The sequence below is a fragment of the Felis catus genome, chromosome D4 (assembly GCF_018350175.1).
Source record: "Felis catus isolate Fca126 chromosome D4, F.catus_Fca126_mat1.0, whole genome shotgun sequence".
In the NCBI taxonomy this organism is placed as follows: domain Eukaryota; kingdom Metazoa; phylum Chordata; class Mammalia; order Carnivora; family Felidae; genus Felis; species Felis catus.
Genome location: NC_058380.1, coordinates 88,159,339 through 88,174,817, shown reverse-complemented (window position 1 = coordinate 88,174,817; position 15,479 = coordinate 88,159,339). Strand labels below are relative to the sequence as shown.

The following is a 15,479-nucleotide window of genomic DNA, read 5'->3' as shown; positions in this document are numbered from 1 at the left end:
AAAGAAGCAGAAACGGCCCAACGGACTGGCCGACCACCACGACGCTCTAGGGGAAGGCTAACAACTCTCAGATTTCTGCTGTCCCATCTGCTGAGCCTCTGCTGTTGCCCGTGGGCTCTAGAACCACATCAGAGGCCCTGTGGGGGCGGGGGGTGGGGTGCTGAGGACCCGCGCTGATCTGACTCCCCTCCCGTCTCTCGGCCAGCCTGCAGCCTGCGCGATACCGGGAGCCTCGCTAGTCTGACGTCGCGGCTGAGGCTGGGCCCGGCCGAGGAGCACACCGCGGCCCCCGGCTGTCCCCAGCTGCCCACGGCACAGACTCGCGGCCGGCAATGAGCTGGGCGAGGAAGAAGGCCCGACGTCCCACTGCCTAATGCCACAGCCTGGTCAACAGCAGACAACACCTTCTCCCTAAGGGACCCGGGTCTCCCTAAATACTGCAGTCACCAGCCAGGAGGAGGTGGTTTCCACTGCTGTCTCAGGACTCACGGAGCTCAAATGCAAGCCAAGGCCACGAGGCAGGAGAACCACGTCCAGAAGCAGGGAGGGCACACCAACTGAGATCGCAAACCAGCCTGCTGGGCGGCCAAGGGCCTCTCCAGACAGTAAGGTGCCGAATGTCTTAAAGGCCTAATTTTAACAAATGGCACGTGTCCACGATGTGGCTGTTTCTCAGGCCGGGGCGTATAGAGGCCTCACTGCTTTTGGTTGTAGGCTCTACTAACTCGGGGTGGTGACAAAGGTTGATTCTTTTGAAATGTTGAGCTGAAGCTGTGATGTTGATGACATTAAAGGAATCTGGGGTGATCTGTGAGGGGAAAGTAATGAAGAGAGGGAATCTGGTGATTAAAAGAAATGAAAAATCATCGCATTAAGCCGGTCTAATCAGATCCTCTTTCTCTCTCTTTATGTCTTCATAATAGCCTACTTAGGTGTGGTTTTAGCCTTTCTAGGGTCACAGACGGCTTTGAGAATTTGCTGAAGGCCACGAACCCTCTGGCCGGGTAAACGCACACAGGCACAAAAATCTCACCAAGTTTCTGGCGACCACACACCCCCTCCTGTGACGCACTCACAAATGCCCCGTGAAAACCATGCCAATTAGATGGCTGGCCACACACATACATGACCTAAGGTGGCCCCGAGTGCAGGACAGAATGCCACCCTACCTCGTGCCCTAGGAGATGCACAAGCTTCCCTCCCTCTCTCCCTCCCCCTCTCCTTCTCTTTTTGGTTTCTGGAGTAGAATTTAGTGATTCATCACTTACATATACCACCCAGCGCTCATCCATCCCAACACGTAGCCTCCTTAATCCCCATCACCCATTTAGCCCATCCCCCTACACACCTTCCCTCCAGCAACCCCCTGTTTGTTCTCTATAGTTAAGAGTCTCTTACGGCTTGCCTCCCTCTCTGTTTTTATCTGATTTTATTTCACTCCTGAGACGCATGAGCTCTCTAAGCCCCTGCACCACACCAGCCAGAGAGAGCGTTTTCCGCCTGCCAGCAAGGCGCCTTCCTGGAGCAGAAGACTTGCTTACGGTACACTCTTGCTGCAGCTTCAGGGACAGGAGACGATTACAAGCCTATGCTCTAGCTACATACCCAGGGACAAAGGGAAGGATGAAACTTCGGAGCGACCAGATAAAGGACGGACGTCTCATTTTTTCTGCCTCTCCTCTCTCATTATCTTGAAAGAGTGCTCCGGAGGGGGTAATCCCCACGCCATCCTCCACAGCAGTGCAGACAACAGCATAGTGTAATTCCAGGGGAACTCCTTCCTTCCCAGGCTGCACCCGGTCCTAGAGCCATCCCCGCATGCTGGGGAAGGGAGATCACAGTGCAGCTGGGAAGTTCCCCTTTCTCCCGACCTCCTTCCTCAGCCGAGGGCTTCTGACCTAGGGTCCCCAGGTCTCACCTAATAGTAATCCTCACTGCCTGGAGCATCAGTGGGCCGCAGGGCACCTTGGTTTCTGCTTGGAAAATGTAAACAAAGATCGGACACACCTGAAGTTATAACCAGGAACCGGGTCAAAGCAGTCAGGGAAGACAGTGCTCGTAAACATCAGCCCAGGCCGAAACGTCTAACCCAAAGCCCTGCTGGTGAACTGAGGGTGACTGATGTTAAAAGCCATCTTGTTAAAGAAAAGCACAGATTCCCATCAGAGTAATAAGGTAAAAGATCACATTGGATAATGATGCAAAAGCTACTGCCCCAAGTAACAAAGAACACCGTTCTGGACACAAAGACGGAGTTCGGTAAATACTTCAAAACAGTAATTTCTTAGGCCTCTGCGAGCTCTATAGCTCTCACAGCACCCAGTAAAGAGTGAGCAGTCAGTGTATCAACGTCATCATATTACACCCAGGATCTTTAAAAATGGTGTCTCTTCAATGTCCACAACAGCCAGGAGATGGCCACCTTTTCCTGCAGAGGGCTGGAGAGCACCCTCGTGGGCCAGACGATCTCTGCCCCGACCACTCAACCCTGCCACTGAAGCGCAGGGAGCGGCCACGGGCGATGCTTCCACAAGTGGGCACGGGGCATTCCAATAAAACTTTATTTACAAAAACAGGCGAGGGGAATTCTTCTTCCTTTCTCATCAATGGGTTTTTCATTAGGTCTGTTTACATGAACACACCCAACAAAACTTTTTCTTTTCTTTTTTTTTTTTTTTTTTTTTTGGCACGAGAGGCCCAGAACGAAGAATCTGGCCAAGCCTGAAATAAACTCTGTAGGCACAGGAAAAAAGAACCAGGCAGACTTTTCGGTCGTGACTGTCGTGACGAGAGATTCAACAAGCCTCATCTCTAACACATGGTTCTCAAACTTTTGACCTCAGGGTTCCTTCACGCTTTTAAAAATTATTGAGGACCTCAAAGAACGTTTGTTTGTTTTTGGTAACATCTGTCATTATTCACCAAATTAGAAGATGAAACAAATTTCGGAAGTATTTCATAATCGATGCAAAAGTGAAAGAAGGAATCCACTACGTGTTCATATTAAATATCTTTTTAATAAAAAATAACTCACTCAAAAACAATTTACGAGGAGAGTGGAACCGTGTTCTGTTTTTGTAAATCTCTTTAAGGTCTGGCTTAATGGAACACAGCTGGACTCTGGTATTTGCTTCTGCAGTCAATGTGCTGTCCAAGAGCTGTTTTGGTTGAAGTGTGTGAAGAAAATACGGCCTTGTGCAGATGGGGGCCTTTCCAGATAACTGTGAACAGTCTTTGATTCCACATGAAAACTTGACAAGTAGTAGCTTCTTTTTAAAAAAAACATTTTTTTTTAAACGTTTATTTATTTTTGAGACAGAGAGAGACAGAGCACGAACGGGGAAGGGTCAGAGAGAGAGGGAGACACAGAATCCGAAGCAGGCTCCAGGCTCTGAGCTGTGGGCACAGAGCCCGACACAGGGCTCGAACTCACGGACCGCGAGATCATGACCTGAGCCGAAGTCGGTCGCTTCACCGACTGAGCCACCCAGGCGCCCCAGGGAGAGAACCTTTCTTAAGCAGGCTCCACACTCCTGTGGAGCCCAATGTGGGTCTTGATCCCATGACCCTGGGATCATGACCTGAGCCAAGATCAAGAGTTGGATGCTCAACCAACTGAACCACCAAGGCGTCCCTAAGCGTTGAGGTTTAATAACACCAGTCGTTTTCACTATTTCATCGAGGCCGCTCTTAAGTGCAACGAGCCTCTCCCACCCCCTGCGAGCAGCACCGAGGCCGAGAGCAACGGCCACTGACACAGTCCTGTGCTACCGCCTTGAGTCACGCTAAGGCACCAGCTGTCTCACCCACCGTCCCTCCTGTACCATCAAGTGCAAACATCAACAGCAAAAAAGGATGACCGTGTCCGGTGATGAAAACTGTTTGGACCCTGAGGGCCCTCTTGAGGACGGCTGCCCTGAAAAACACTTCCCACGGCCACAGCAACTTCGCGAACATGGCAGCAGCTCAGGATGAAGCCGTTCCTCTACAAGCCCTACAACTAGCCCATCACCATTTGTTTAAAGGCCTCTGAAGCTCACATAAAAGCCCAGAGGCCTCAGAACACTTCCTCTGAATCTTCCTTAGAAAGCTGGGGTGGGGGAGGGGGGGGAGGGGTGCGGATAAGAGCAGTAGCAGCAGAGACTGTTAATTTGGTGAACACGTCTACCCCCAGGCCAGTCCCCTAAGGGAAGGACACTGGAGAAAGAAGGAAGCAGGTCCAGGCTCAAGGGCAGTGGCTCAAGGGCAGTGGCAGCCAGTCAATGTTGGCAGGCAGAACACAGTAGAACCCGAGCTCGGGCGTCTGCGTGTGACTCAATTAAGCTTCCTCTCGGGGAGCACAGCACGGCAGTGGCTCTAAATGACACGCGAGTGGAGAGAAGCACCAGCGTGTGACAGAGGAGACAAAGACACAGCTGAAGGCCAGCGGGCGACCGCATCCTTAACGCTTCCCCCGGTTCAGTCAGGAGGACTCCAGAGACGAAGAAGTAACCACCACCCAAACAAGCACTCCGAAAGCCACCCACCGGCCCACACGCAGCGCTCCCCCCGCCGAAGTCGGCCCGAACTGCACTTACTCGGACAGTCTTCTGCCCGAGTCATCGTCAAGGTCGTGTGTTGAGTCAATGAGCCTAACGAGCCTATAAACAGGACCCGGAGCCTCAGCCTCCATCCAGCAAAAATGCTTCCAAATCTAGCAGGAGACATTACTGCCCGTGGCCTTCACTTTGCCAGCTGCCTCTGGGACGGGCTAGATCTCAGAAGGGCAGACTGAGGAGCACGGGGGGTCATCAGAGCACCCGGGAAGCTGCGGTCGGGCGGTGGCCCGTGTCCCCACTCGAGCCTCTGCCCCGCTCTGACCTGGCCTGCTCTGCAGTCACACCTGGGCGGCGTGCCAGGGAGGGGTGGGGGGATGCTGTTCCTGAGAGTTCTCTGCAGGGGGGACTTGACCGTGGGAACGAGGCCACCCTGACTCCAGAACTGTTACAGGTGTAACCATTTCTCAAAGTACTGAATGAAATACACAATTGCAGATTAGCCAAAAAGCAGCCACGGCCTACAGATCAACTCCGGGAAAGAACGCGGATCAAGGCACCCCCCCATCTAACCTACTCTGTCCCCCTCAAAGGGTTTGTGATGTTTGCTGATGAGAAATGGGTGCTTTCTCAACAGTCTGTCATCCCGAGAAGGAGAGCCCTGGAGTGCTCATGGGACCGCTCTCTGCTGAAGAGGTCCCATGCTGTCACCTGGTGGAAAAAACAAGAAACTGCGTGTGAACCAGGCGATGACAAGAGCATTCCAGTTCGATGGTTTCCCTTCACTACAGATGCTTGCTTGGGGACAATTCCAACCCCATCTTGGGCGTCACCTGCTGTGCTATCCACCCCAGGCAAAATACCTGATGAAGAGCTCGGGGAATAAACGGTCACAGACGCAATTCATTACCACGGTTACCCCCAAACTGGGGGTAAGAGCTGGGCGCAGAAGGCGGAGAGGCAGTTGGAGGGATCAGGATGATGCAGGATGATGGGGGGGGGAGGGAGCTGGTGAGGAAGGGCCGGAGGAACCCACAAGGGGAAAAGGCGAGACTAGGAAGAAAAGTATTAACAAAACTCATCAACCGAAAGACATCACCCTTGGAATTTTTACATATTTTCTTTCAGCCAAGGAGTAAGAAAAACAAATTCAGAAATACTGAAACGTATCAAGATGAAAAAGTAGAATGTCTCATCTCAGTGTATAAAAAAAATTCTGAGTACTGTCCACAACCTGATGTGGGGTACGAACCCACAACCCTGGGATCAGGAGTCGCTTCCCCGCAGCTCAAGCCAGCCAGGGGCCCTCAATGTGTTAAAAAGAAGAGAACGACCAATTTGCTGTCATAAAAAGGATAACAAAGCCACCTTTTGATATGAGAGGCACAGAAAAAGGAGAAAAAGACAAGGCTATCCCCAAACAACAGTTGTTCCCAGAAGGGGAGCTTTCATTTTCTACTTTGGGTTTTTCCGTCTACGGCAGGCGCTTTAGGAGGATTCTAGTTTGTGTTTTGTTCTCTGGAATTTCCCTTTCCCCCACTCCAAGAAGGCAGAGCGCTCTCTGAACTCCCTGGCTCAGGGCAAGGCGCTGCAGTCAGCCTGAAAGCGACACATTTAGGCAAAGTTCAAGCTGAAACTCACTAGCAAGAATCTGTCCCAGAGGGAGAAGGGAACCCAGTTCCCCTGAAGAAAAAAGGGGAGAAAATCAGAGCTATTTCCCGGGCCTGGAAAGAAAACACGAGCTGGCGTGCTCTGCGAGTGGAGCCGGCACCCACTGAGAGGCCGGGCGGGCCTGGGGAGGCTGGACTCCGCACTGACTAGGGCTCCCAGCCGAGGCAGGACCCCCACACGCCAGGCCGCCCAGAGCCAGAGCGCTACGCGGGCCGGATGGCGGGAGTCTCCCCAGCAACCACCGCGGGCCCAAACTGTAGGAGCCACAGATGCCCTGGGGGCCGTGCTCCACAGAAGAACCCCGGGATCTCTCTGGACCCGGGGGTGAAGCCCTGAAATCGGGTCTAGTTCAACTTAAAGAAAATAACACGGTATTAATTTTATGGCAAGTACGAAATTAGATTTGTACCTATTACTTGATTTCCAATTTTCCTGAGATGCATCCACGTTATTTTTATAATAAAAGAAACACAGATCAGCGACAAAACTTTACGAACGCCACCAAAGGAATGATCTGCCTTCCAGAACACGATTTCCCAGACCCGGAGGCAGCTCAGAGCAGAGAAAGCCCTGCTCCGTGGTCCCCGTGGCCTGAGGTTCCCCCTTTACGCCACAGCGGCCTGTGGCCGGGTACTATTCACAGACGCGCAGAGCCACACAAAACATTTGCTTTGTGGCTTCTTTTCTTAGGAGGCTTGGTTGGAAAAGCGCCGTTTAAAAGCCAGAGAGCTTCAGAGCTTCTCTCTGGCATCAGCCTCCTCTTAAATTAATACCGACACGTCTATTTTGAAAGCGTGTTAAATCAGCAGGAAGGGGTGCTTTACACAGAGCCATCCCCAATCCATCATACCTCCTGTTCTCACAGCGAAGTGCTATCCGGTCCTTCCCAGACAAGATTTTCTCTTCCTGACTCAGTTCGGAGAAGGTGAAAACCACGTTCACACGTGGAAACGCAATGAATCATCTCAGCAAGCAGCAATCGCCCCCACGCCTCCTTACACAACTGACCTCCGCAATGTTCACCACCTGCCTCTCCAGCAAACAACCCCCCTCCCCCACCCCGCTGCTCTCATAAAGCCCCCGGGGCTCCCCCAGACTCCTCCCCAAGAGACAGCGGCCCCTCCGCCTCCCGGGAGCGCCCGGGCAGGGGCTTCAGGGAAGGCCCAGCAGCACAAAGGGGCACAAGGAAACTTGCCTTTTCCATCTGTGGCTGACGCTTCTTGTAAGTGCCTGATTGACCTAAAAATGAACATTTGGAGAACAAAAGGTTAGCTCACACCAATCTGCACTCTTCTGTGTTTCCAACACTAGTAACTCAAGGCCCTGAATTCCTCAGTCATAAGCTGACGGGCTGGACTAGATGGTTTCGGAGCACTCTCCCGAATCAACGTGACCTCTACATCCAGCACCTGGCCGCGTACGGTACTCAAGCCCAAGCGTTAAGGACGCCCTCTAATGGCTGAGAAAGGTCTGCCAGGGGCCTGGGTGTGAGGAGAAAAAGCAAAATGCGATCATTTCGACGCTCTTGACCTCTCTCTCCACCTAAAATCTCTCACTTCCCCAACTACCCCACTCCCTGACACCGCATTGGAGCGCACCTGCTGCCCACACAACATGGACCCCCGCACACGGAGTCCGGAGGTTGATTTCTCAGGTCTAGGTCTAGGAGCCTGTGAGCACATGGCTTCCTGCAAACTCGGTATTTCACTGTCTGGAATTCTGCTGCCAAGTGGCAGCCTCCAGGGAGCCTCTTCTCCTGCTGCGATGTGCCGGGTAACTAATTACCATCATCGCTGTTCAGACAGGGGAACACGAACATTATTAAAGGCGCTACGGGAAGGTCTGTCTCCAAAGGATGAGGACAGCCTGGGGGGGGGGGGGCGGAGGGGGGCTCACAGATGGGGCCACCCACCCTCCACCTGACCCCGGCTGAGGGCTTTCTCCTGAGACCCCCGCGCCCGCCCCCTCACCTGCCCACCTGGGAGATCTGAATGGCACACCACTCAAAAGTGAGCCGGCACAAAGCCAGCTCCAAAGTCATCGGTGCCGCTCCTGAAGCTACCTCTAGTGCTCGGCGCTTTTGTTTACGGCAACTTTCAGAAGATGCACTCTCGAGAGCATCGCCGTGTGACGTCTGCCCCTTCGTGCTACAACGAAGGAGGCGAGGGAAATGACCACCTGCAGCCCTATCGCTCCCCCGCGTCTTCCCCAAACCTCCAGGTCCTTTCTTTCTGCCGAAGGCGGCAGATGAAGAGTAGGGCTCGCACTCTGTTCCGGACAGAAAGACGCTTCTTTCTACCCGAAGACGGTGCTGGTCATCCTGCTACGGATGCCTGGGCTACCTGGTCCCGGGCACGACGCAGGGAGGTGGGGGAGATCGGGGAGACTCCCCCACCTTCTGGAAGCTGCCGGCTACACTGATGTACGCACAACGTGTCACGTACGATGGAGTAAGGGTCAAGAGTGAGTCTAACCGGCTGGAATGAGGATTACCCTCCGCTGGTACCATATTCTAAGTAATCGGAGTGACAGATTAACTGATAAGCCCCAGGATCTTGAAAAATAGGAGTTTACTGCAGCGTGGACCACTCTACCGTTAACACAACACAGGTAAGTCCACTTTTTAAGACTTTATTCCAAAAGGAGTAACCGCTTTCAAACAGCCACGGACCTAGATCACCGTAAGGGTGTTTAATCTTTGCTAGCCTTTTTTCCTCTCCTTGCTTCCTACTGAACTGGTAATCTCCCTCACGTGGCATTAAGATTTAATGAGGATACCTTCTCTCAACAACCACCGGCACTAACATTTCTTCACACGTAATCAAAGCGCAACACGTGCGTCTGAAGCCCGCCATTCTGAAGACCTCTGACCTGGGAACGTGTTGGGAATCTCGCTAGTTTATGTTAACGCACTTCCTCACCTTCCGCCCACCTGGCAAGAAAGCGGTTTACAGGATTTCTTCAACTCTCCTCCCTCCAAATTCGTGCTGCCGTTATGTCGCCCCTGAGTGCTCATTTCCAGACCCTTCTCTATGATCTAAGCTGTGCTAAAAGCCAAGGTGCCAGATCGGCTGTATCGGAATCCACGGAGGGACAAGACCAAGACCCGAACTCCAGGCTCCTGCTCCTGGAGGCGGATTCAGGTCCGCCTGAGGACCCGGGAAGCTCATCTGCGAAACCGATGCCCCGTGTGGTTCGGACTGGTTTGGGAACGGCTGATTCGGGGGTCCGGACTCGTCCGATGCACGAGCCTCGGGGTGCACCGCGGCCCCCCACCTTCCTGCGGGTACTCACCACACCACGGGGAAGAGGATGGCCCCACAGCACAGCAGGTCTACCAGAAACAGAGAATCCTTCCACAGGCCATACTCCGTCGTTCCCTCCTCGGTGGACTCTATGATGATGTAGGCCACGTTCGCCAGAACCTGCGGACACGAGAAGTCGCTGAGGCCCTAAGGCAAGGGAAGGCCTCCACAACAGCGGCCCCAAGGGGGGGTGGGCACTCGGGCTTGCGGGCCCCCAACCACGGCCACGGCATTCTCTCCAGGGCCACGTGCTTTTCAGAACACTCCACTCTCCCATCCAGGAGCGGTGTCTGTGCCCTCCTCCTGAGCGTGCGACTGCCCTGAGCGACAGTCAGGCGCGAGTGAGGCCATGTGATTTCCGAGGTAGGTCGTACAAAGGACACTGCCTCTGGCTGGCCCTCTCGGGGGAAGTCGGTCTCTGGCAACATGGAGAGACCAGGCAGAGGAAAAAAGGCGGAGGAGCCCCTGCTGTTCTCGCCCCACCTCATCGAGTCTTCCCGACCCAGGAGACGCAGGTGGAGACTGAGGTGACCCCAGCCACGGTCTCACTCGCTGCGCGAGGGCCCCCGTCGGACCCGCCACGCCTCAATTCCTGACCCCCACCGAACGTGAAGAGAATACATGCTTATCGCCACCGTGTTTGGGGGCATCTGCGACGCAGCACAGACCACTGGGACCCTCTGCTTTGCTTTTCAGGCCTCCGGGGCCTCAGCAGGGCCAGGCGGTGGCCGGAACGGGTGGCACCGCACTCAGCCACGACGCCCAGTTTCCTCAGGCCCGGGTTCTCCCTGGGCAGCTGCTGCCGCTTCTCAGAGACAGGCTTTTAAGTACCAAAGGGTGTTATCAGAGACCAGGGCGACGAGAATGGCAGGTTTGGGCCCAGTGCCTGAGAGGCCACGCTGCTCTTCCTTAGAAGTAACCCCACCCAGGTCCCCTCCACATGGGACATGGCTCAGTTCTTCCCCCTGAGGTGCACCCGCGACCACGTGCCGCTCCACTTGGCCCTGGGGGTTCAGTCCCGGCACGAGTGTGCTGCGAGAGGCCCAGGGCCTGGCTACACTGGGACGGCAGTACTCTGCAGAACCTAGGAGATGCTCTCTGGGAGATTTCCGGTAGGTGTGGATGCACAGATCACAAGTCCTCTGTCCCAAACACTGTGCTCGCGTGCTGTAAAGGTCACCCTGCACACTTTGACAAAGAGTGCAAAATCTGTCACGCCGCTATTCGGGACATCTCAAAGTAAGGTTTTCCTATCTAGGAGCTTTCAGTGACATGATCGCAGAAGCCACACTTTACTTGGTATGAATGCAAAAATTACTCTGCAATTCGGGCCTTCCTCTATCCTGCGCGCCTGCACGTGGGACTCCGCCTCTGAAGACAAAGTGGAAACAAAGGCTTTCTCACCTTAAATCCCTAACCTCCCTCCGTCCTCAGCTGACACTCTTGACACACGACATAACGTTCCCTGGTGTGGCACGAAATGTCAAAAATGTCCTTCAAGGTCTGTGCGTACGTTTTGTGCACCTCTCCCTTCTCGCTCAGAGCTGTGCACCGGCTCCCCGTGGCCACGAAGAAATAGTTTTAGCTTTCCAACTGCCGTCCAAAGCCTTCCCAGGCTGGCCTCTGTGCTTATCGATGCCTAACTTCCCTATATTCAATTCTTTAAATGCCGTTTCCTCAGAAGGGCCAGCCATGTAACCTTGTGTTCAGCTCCCTTGGGGGTGCGAAAGCCAGAAGGCCGCGCCCCATCACATCCCAGCTTGGGTGGGGTGAGGATGCAAGATTCTCCTGGAGGGATGGAGTCTGGGGGGGGGGGGGAGACTGGGGGCGGGGGACATTTGCGGCGCTTGGGGGAAAAGGCCCCGGGCCCTCCCTCACGAGCTCAGACGCTCTGGCAGGCCGTAGAACTTGGCCCGGGGCCGGCGAGGTGGCCCTGGGAGCTCCACAGCCGAGACCCACACAGATCCTCAGCCTCTCTGTTCACTCGGCAACAGACCACCCGCGTCCACTGCTCCTCTTCCGCCGGCCACAGGTCTTTCCTTAAATGTCTAGGCAAGGCCCTTCTCTACCTTGCAGCCTTCCAGATCGTTCCGATTCGGGTGATGAGTCTCTCCTGGGAAATCTACAGCAACTGGTCTGCACCATTCATCTGGTGCTAACACAGGTCCCGCGTCATCAACGTGGAGGTGGCTCTGGGGCAAATGCTGCCAGAGCACCAGTCGCCAGGGTGAGGAGGCGGACCTGGGGGCCCAGGGAGGTGCCCGCCCTCCCCTCGCCCGCCACACCCACACTGTGCTCCCCAGGGAGGGCGGCCGAGAACAGTGTCACCAAACCCACGCTCCTCGGTCGAGCAGAGCAGTCCTGCACCCCTGCCAGGCCCTCTCTGCTTCTCGTGAGTTCCCCAAGCCCAGTGTCTGCCTCCAATAAGACTGTTACGCAGGTGACAAGGTTCCTGTCCCCAGGGGCTCACGACCGGGGAAGGCTGGCCTCAGCCCAGGGTCCTGAACCAGGAAGGGCTTGATGAACAGCTGTCCTGAGGTCCGCTTAGTATTCTACCTTGTGAAGCCTCACCGGTGTCGTTCGCGGTTTTAAAATCACCTGTTAATAAAATCACTGTGTGCCTGGGCAAGGCTAAGAGGACCATTCTGTCAGAGGGGAGCCTGGCGCAGGAAGGTAGGCGGCAGCTTCCCGGACTTCCCAGCAGCTCCCTACTCAAGGCACAGGCGTCCACACACCGCTCGCCAGCTGAGTGACGGCGGACAGCTCTCGGGGCAACGACCCGAGGCCCGGGTCGGCCAGACGGCAGAGGGAGAAGCCCCAGGGGCACGAGCTGCGGTTCTGGGTGAGCCGACGCCCTCTTCCCGGACAGGCTGGGAGCTGAGCCCTGAGAAGCGCCGGGACACCACCAGGACACGCGGGACTCGGGTCCCTTTACCTGCAGCGGGATGACGATCATGAAGATCTTCTTGTCTTTGTCGGAGAGGATGTGCTTAATGAAAGCCCAGCCGGTGCCGATGAGCGCGATGGTGATGAACAGCAGTGCCCCCTTCAAACTGGAAAAGAAAGCATTTCAGATGCCAACGGTCTCTCCAGACCTTCTCTGCCGGTTCCGCCGCACAACTCGTTCGCGAATGCGTGCGAGTCTCGGAAAAGAGAGGCAGCCAACTTCAGGAAACGCCTCTTGAGTTCGCTGTGCACCCCACTACCTGAGCAGCCCATCCCCCCACGGAGGCAGCCCCCTCCCGGGAGCAGGCCAGCGGCCCCGGGCTGTCGTCTGCACAGCCACCCGCGTGCCACACACCCCTGGCGCGGCAGGAACCCAGAGAGGGCCGCCACGGGAGGGCAGGGCTCTTGCTCCCACGGCCTCCCCAACTTCTCCTGCGCATCATCTCACGCGACAAGGGTTCACGGGTCCCTCTGCGTACTTACAGGTGAGTGATGTAGTACACGACAGCCCAACCCTCGATCGGAAAGCCCTGGGAGGAGATGTAATGGTAGTCGATCTGCAACCAGAGAAGTGTCCTTCAGAAAGGTCCACCTACCACGCGTCTTCGTGTGCACAGTGAAACAGGAAATGCCACCACAGGACCTCACGACGGGGGATGCCCCCTCCACCCCACGCCCTGATCCCTCACTTGTCTGTCCACAGTTAAGGATAGGAACGTCAGGAAGCGTGAGAAACCAGCCACGAGGTTTCAACGCCAACACGCAGGCCAGGTCCCTCTTCTGGGGCAGGTTTCTGCCTGTTCTGGTCTTTAAAATCTCCACTGCCCAAAGGCCACAGGTTTTTATGGGATCCCAGCTGAGAGCTTCCCCTTGCCTACCCCAGCTGCTTATTCCATACGTCAGTCGGTCGGTCAGTCGGTCGGTCGGTCGGTCGGTCGGTCAGCAAAAAAAAGCCATGTGGAATTATCTAGGTTCAACTGTTTTTGTTTTGAAGAAATCTGTGAATTTAGAGCTACTTAAAGCCACCAATGTATGTCAATTGAGGTGGCAAGTTTCAGAGACGCCTGGGGGGCTCAGTCGGTTCAGCAACGACCCTTGCTTTCAGCTCAGGCTATGATCTCGCGGGTTCGCGAGACTGAGCCCCGAGTCGGGCTCTGCGCTGTTAGCAATTCTTGGGATTCACCCTCTCTCTCTCTGCCCCCTTCCCAGCTGGCATGTGCCTGCTTTCTCTCTCTTAAAAATACATGACATTAAAAAAAAAATTTTTTTTTAAGTAAATAAAGTGGCAGGTTTCAGAAGCACACCCAAAATGCTTCCTGGCACAACTCACAAACGCTGACAGCAATTTCTTCATTCTATCACAAATGGCTACTTAGATACTAAAGTGACTCAAGGATCCTGCCATTCATCATCTAGAAGGTTCCAGAAAGAATTTTTAAAAATTTTTAATGTTTACTTTTGAGAGAGAGAGAGAGAGAGAGAGCGCGAGCACGAGCGGGAGAGGGGCAGAGAGAGAAGGAGACACAGAATGCCAAGCAGGCTCCAGGCTGTGAGCTGTCAGCACAGAGCCCGACGAGGGGCTCAAACTCACGAACCATGAGATCATGACCTGAGCTGAAGTCGGACGCTTCACCGGCTGAGCCCCCCAGGTGCCCCAGAAAGAGTCTTTTAACTCAGATCCAAATGGGAAATTATCCAGACGGCTGTCATTTCTAGAGACTGTAAGTGGACACATCACGACGCCTACAACAACCCTTGTACTTGCAGGAGAGCGCATGTCTGGATGCTATCGCCCTCAGAGGCGCAGCCGCAGGAGCCTCAGGGGCCTAGAAACCCGGCAGGCTGTGGCACTCCTCCCTCGGGCAGGCTCACTTCAGCTCGCACCTGGACTAACTAGGCAAAGTGCGAGCTTGATTCACACGCCTCAGTGTTTAGGGCATCACTTCCCCCTGAAGAAGTTATGCTAACACTGGGCTTCAAATCAAATGGGAACATGTTTCCAATCAAATGGGAAAGATGTTTAGAAAAGTAAAATCGCGGAAATAATTCAGCAGGTGGCACTCTAATCCCAAGAAAGGACTTAAAAAAAGGGGGGGGGGAATGAAAGCAAGGAAGCAAGGAAGCGTTCTAGGAAAACTCTGGGAACGTAGGCAGTATTAGAAGAGGTCTCGGGCCAGGTCAGGGAGGGTGTAATGACTCATCCCTGTGATGGTCCCTCCCGTACCAAAGGAGGCTCCGTGACAAAAGGACTTCTTTAATCTGTTTCCCCCCTTCCTTCCAACTCATTTTTCCTGATTAGAGGCACAGCACGTCATTTCATAAATGACCCGAAGTATTTTTTTATTTTTATTATTTTTTATTTTTTTTAATGTTTTTATTTTTGAGACAGAGAGAGACAGAGCATGAAGGGGGGAGGGTCAGAGAGAGAGGAAGACACAGAATCCGAAGCAGGCTCCAGGCTCTGAGCACAGGCTCTGAGCCTCAGCACAGAGCCCGACGCAGGGCTCGAACCCACAGACCATGAGATCATGACCTGAGCCGAAGTCGGACGCTCAACCGGCTGAGCCACCCAGGCGCCCCAATGACCCAAAGTATTAATACATACCGCGTGGAACACCAGGGAAAGAGACTTGGTGAAAGGAAGGGCTGCCATCAACCAGTGAATTTTAAATACGTCATTCCTATAAAAACAGAAAAGAAAGAATTAAAAGACAGTCATCAGACACACTTACAAGGAAGAAGTAAATACAACCTAAGCAAACCAGAAACACGAAGCCTTTTTTGAGACCTAGTTTCCACCGGCAGAAACAGACCCGACGGAGCCCCAGAGTCGCCTCTCGCGCACAAGTCTGTGCCGTGACCGCAGCAGCGTCAGGCACTGAAGCCAGACAGGACGAGTTCCAGTTCCCGAGAAGATGGAAATCCACACAGCTGGCCAGCCTCGTGCCCAGAAACCACCCTGGAAAGGCCACAGAGGCGAGAACGAGGCGGCGGGATCTACGGAACTGGCGAGAGCTCTCCC

The 15,479-nt window shown here is 54.4% G+C and overlaps 1 protein-coding gene across 4 annotated transcripts in view; it reads right to left on the bottom strand.

The window, feature by feature from the left end:
* GPR107 (G protein-coupled receptor 107) overlaps positions 1-15,479 on the bottom strand; it is a 68,883-nt gene that overhangs the window by 17,107 nt on the left and 36,297 nt on the right. For 3 of the 4 annotated variants that reach the window (XM_045043893.1, XM_023242851.2, XR_002737693.2), the window contains exons 10-14: positions 15,063-15,138; positions 12,941-13,014; positions 12,447-12,564; positions 9,501-9,631; positions 7,402-7,445 (exon numbers count right to left, since the gene is read on the bottom strand). In XM_045043893.1, coding sequence (XP_044899828.1) covers positions 7,402-7,445; positions 9,501-9,631; positions 12,447-12,564; positions 12,941-13,014; positions 15,063-15,138 — 443 coding nt within the window. Of the gene's footprint in view, positions 1-5,214; positions 5,247-7,401; positions 7,446-9,500; positions 9,632-12,446; positions 12,565-12,940; positions 13,015-15,062; positions 15,139-15,479 lie in introns of all 4 variants that reach the window. The other variant, XM_045043894.1, reaches the window with a different exon arrangement.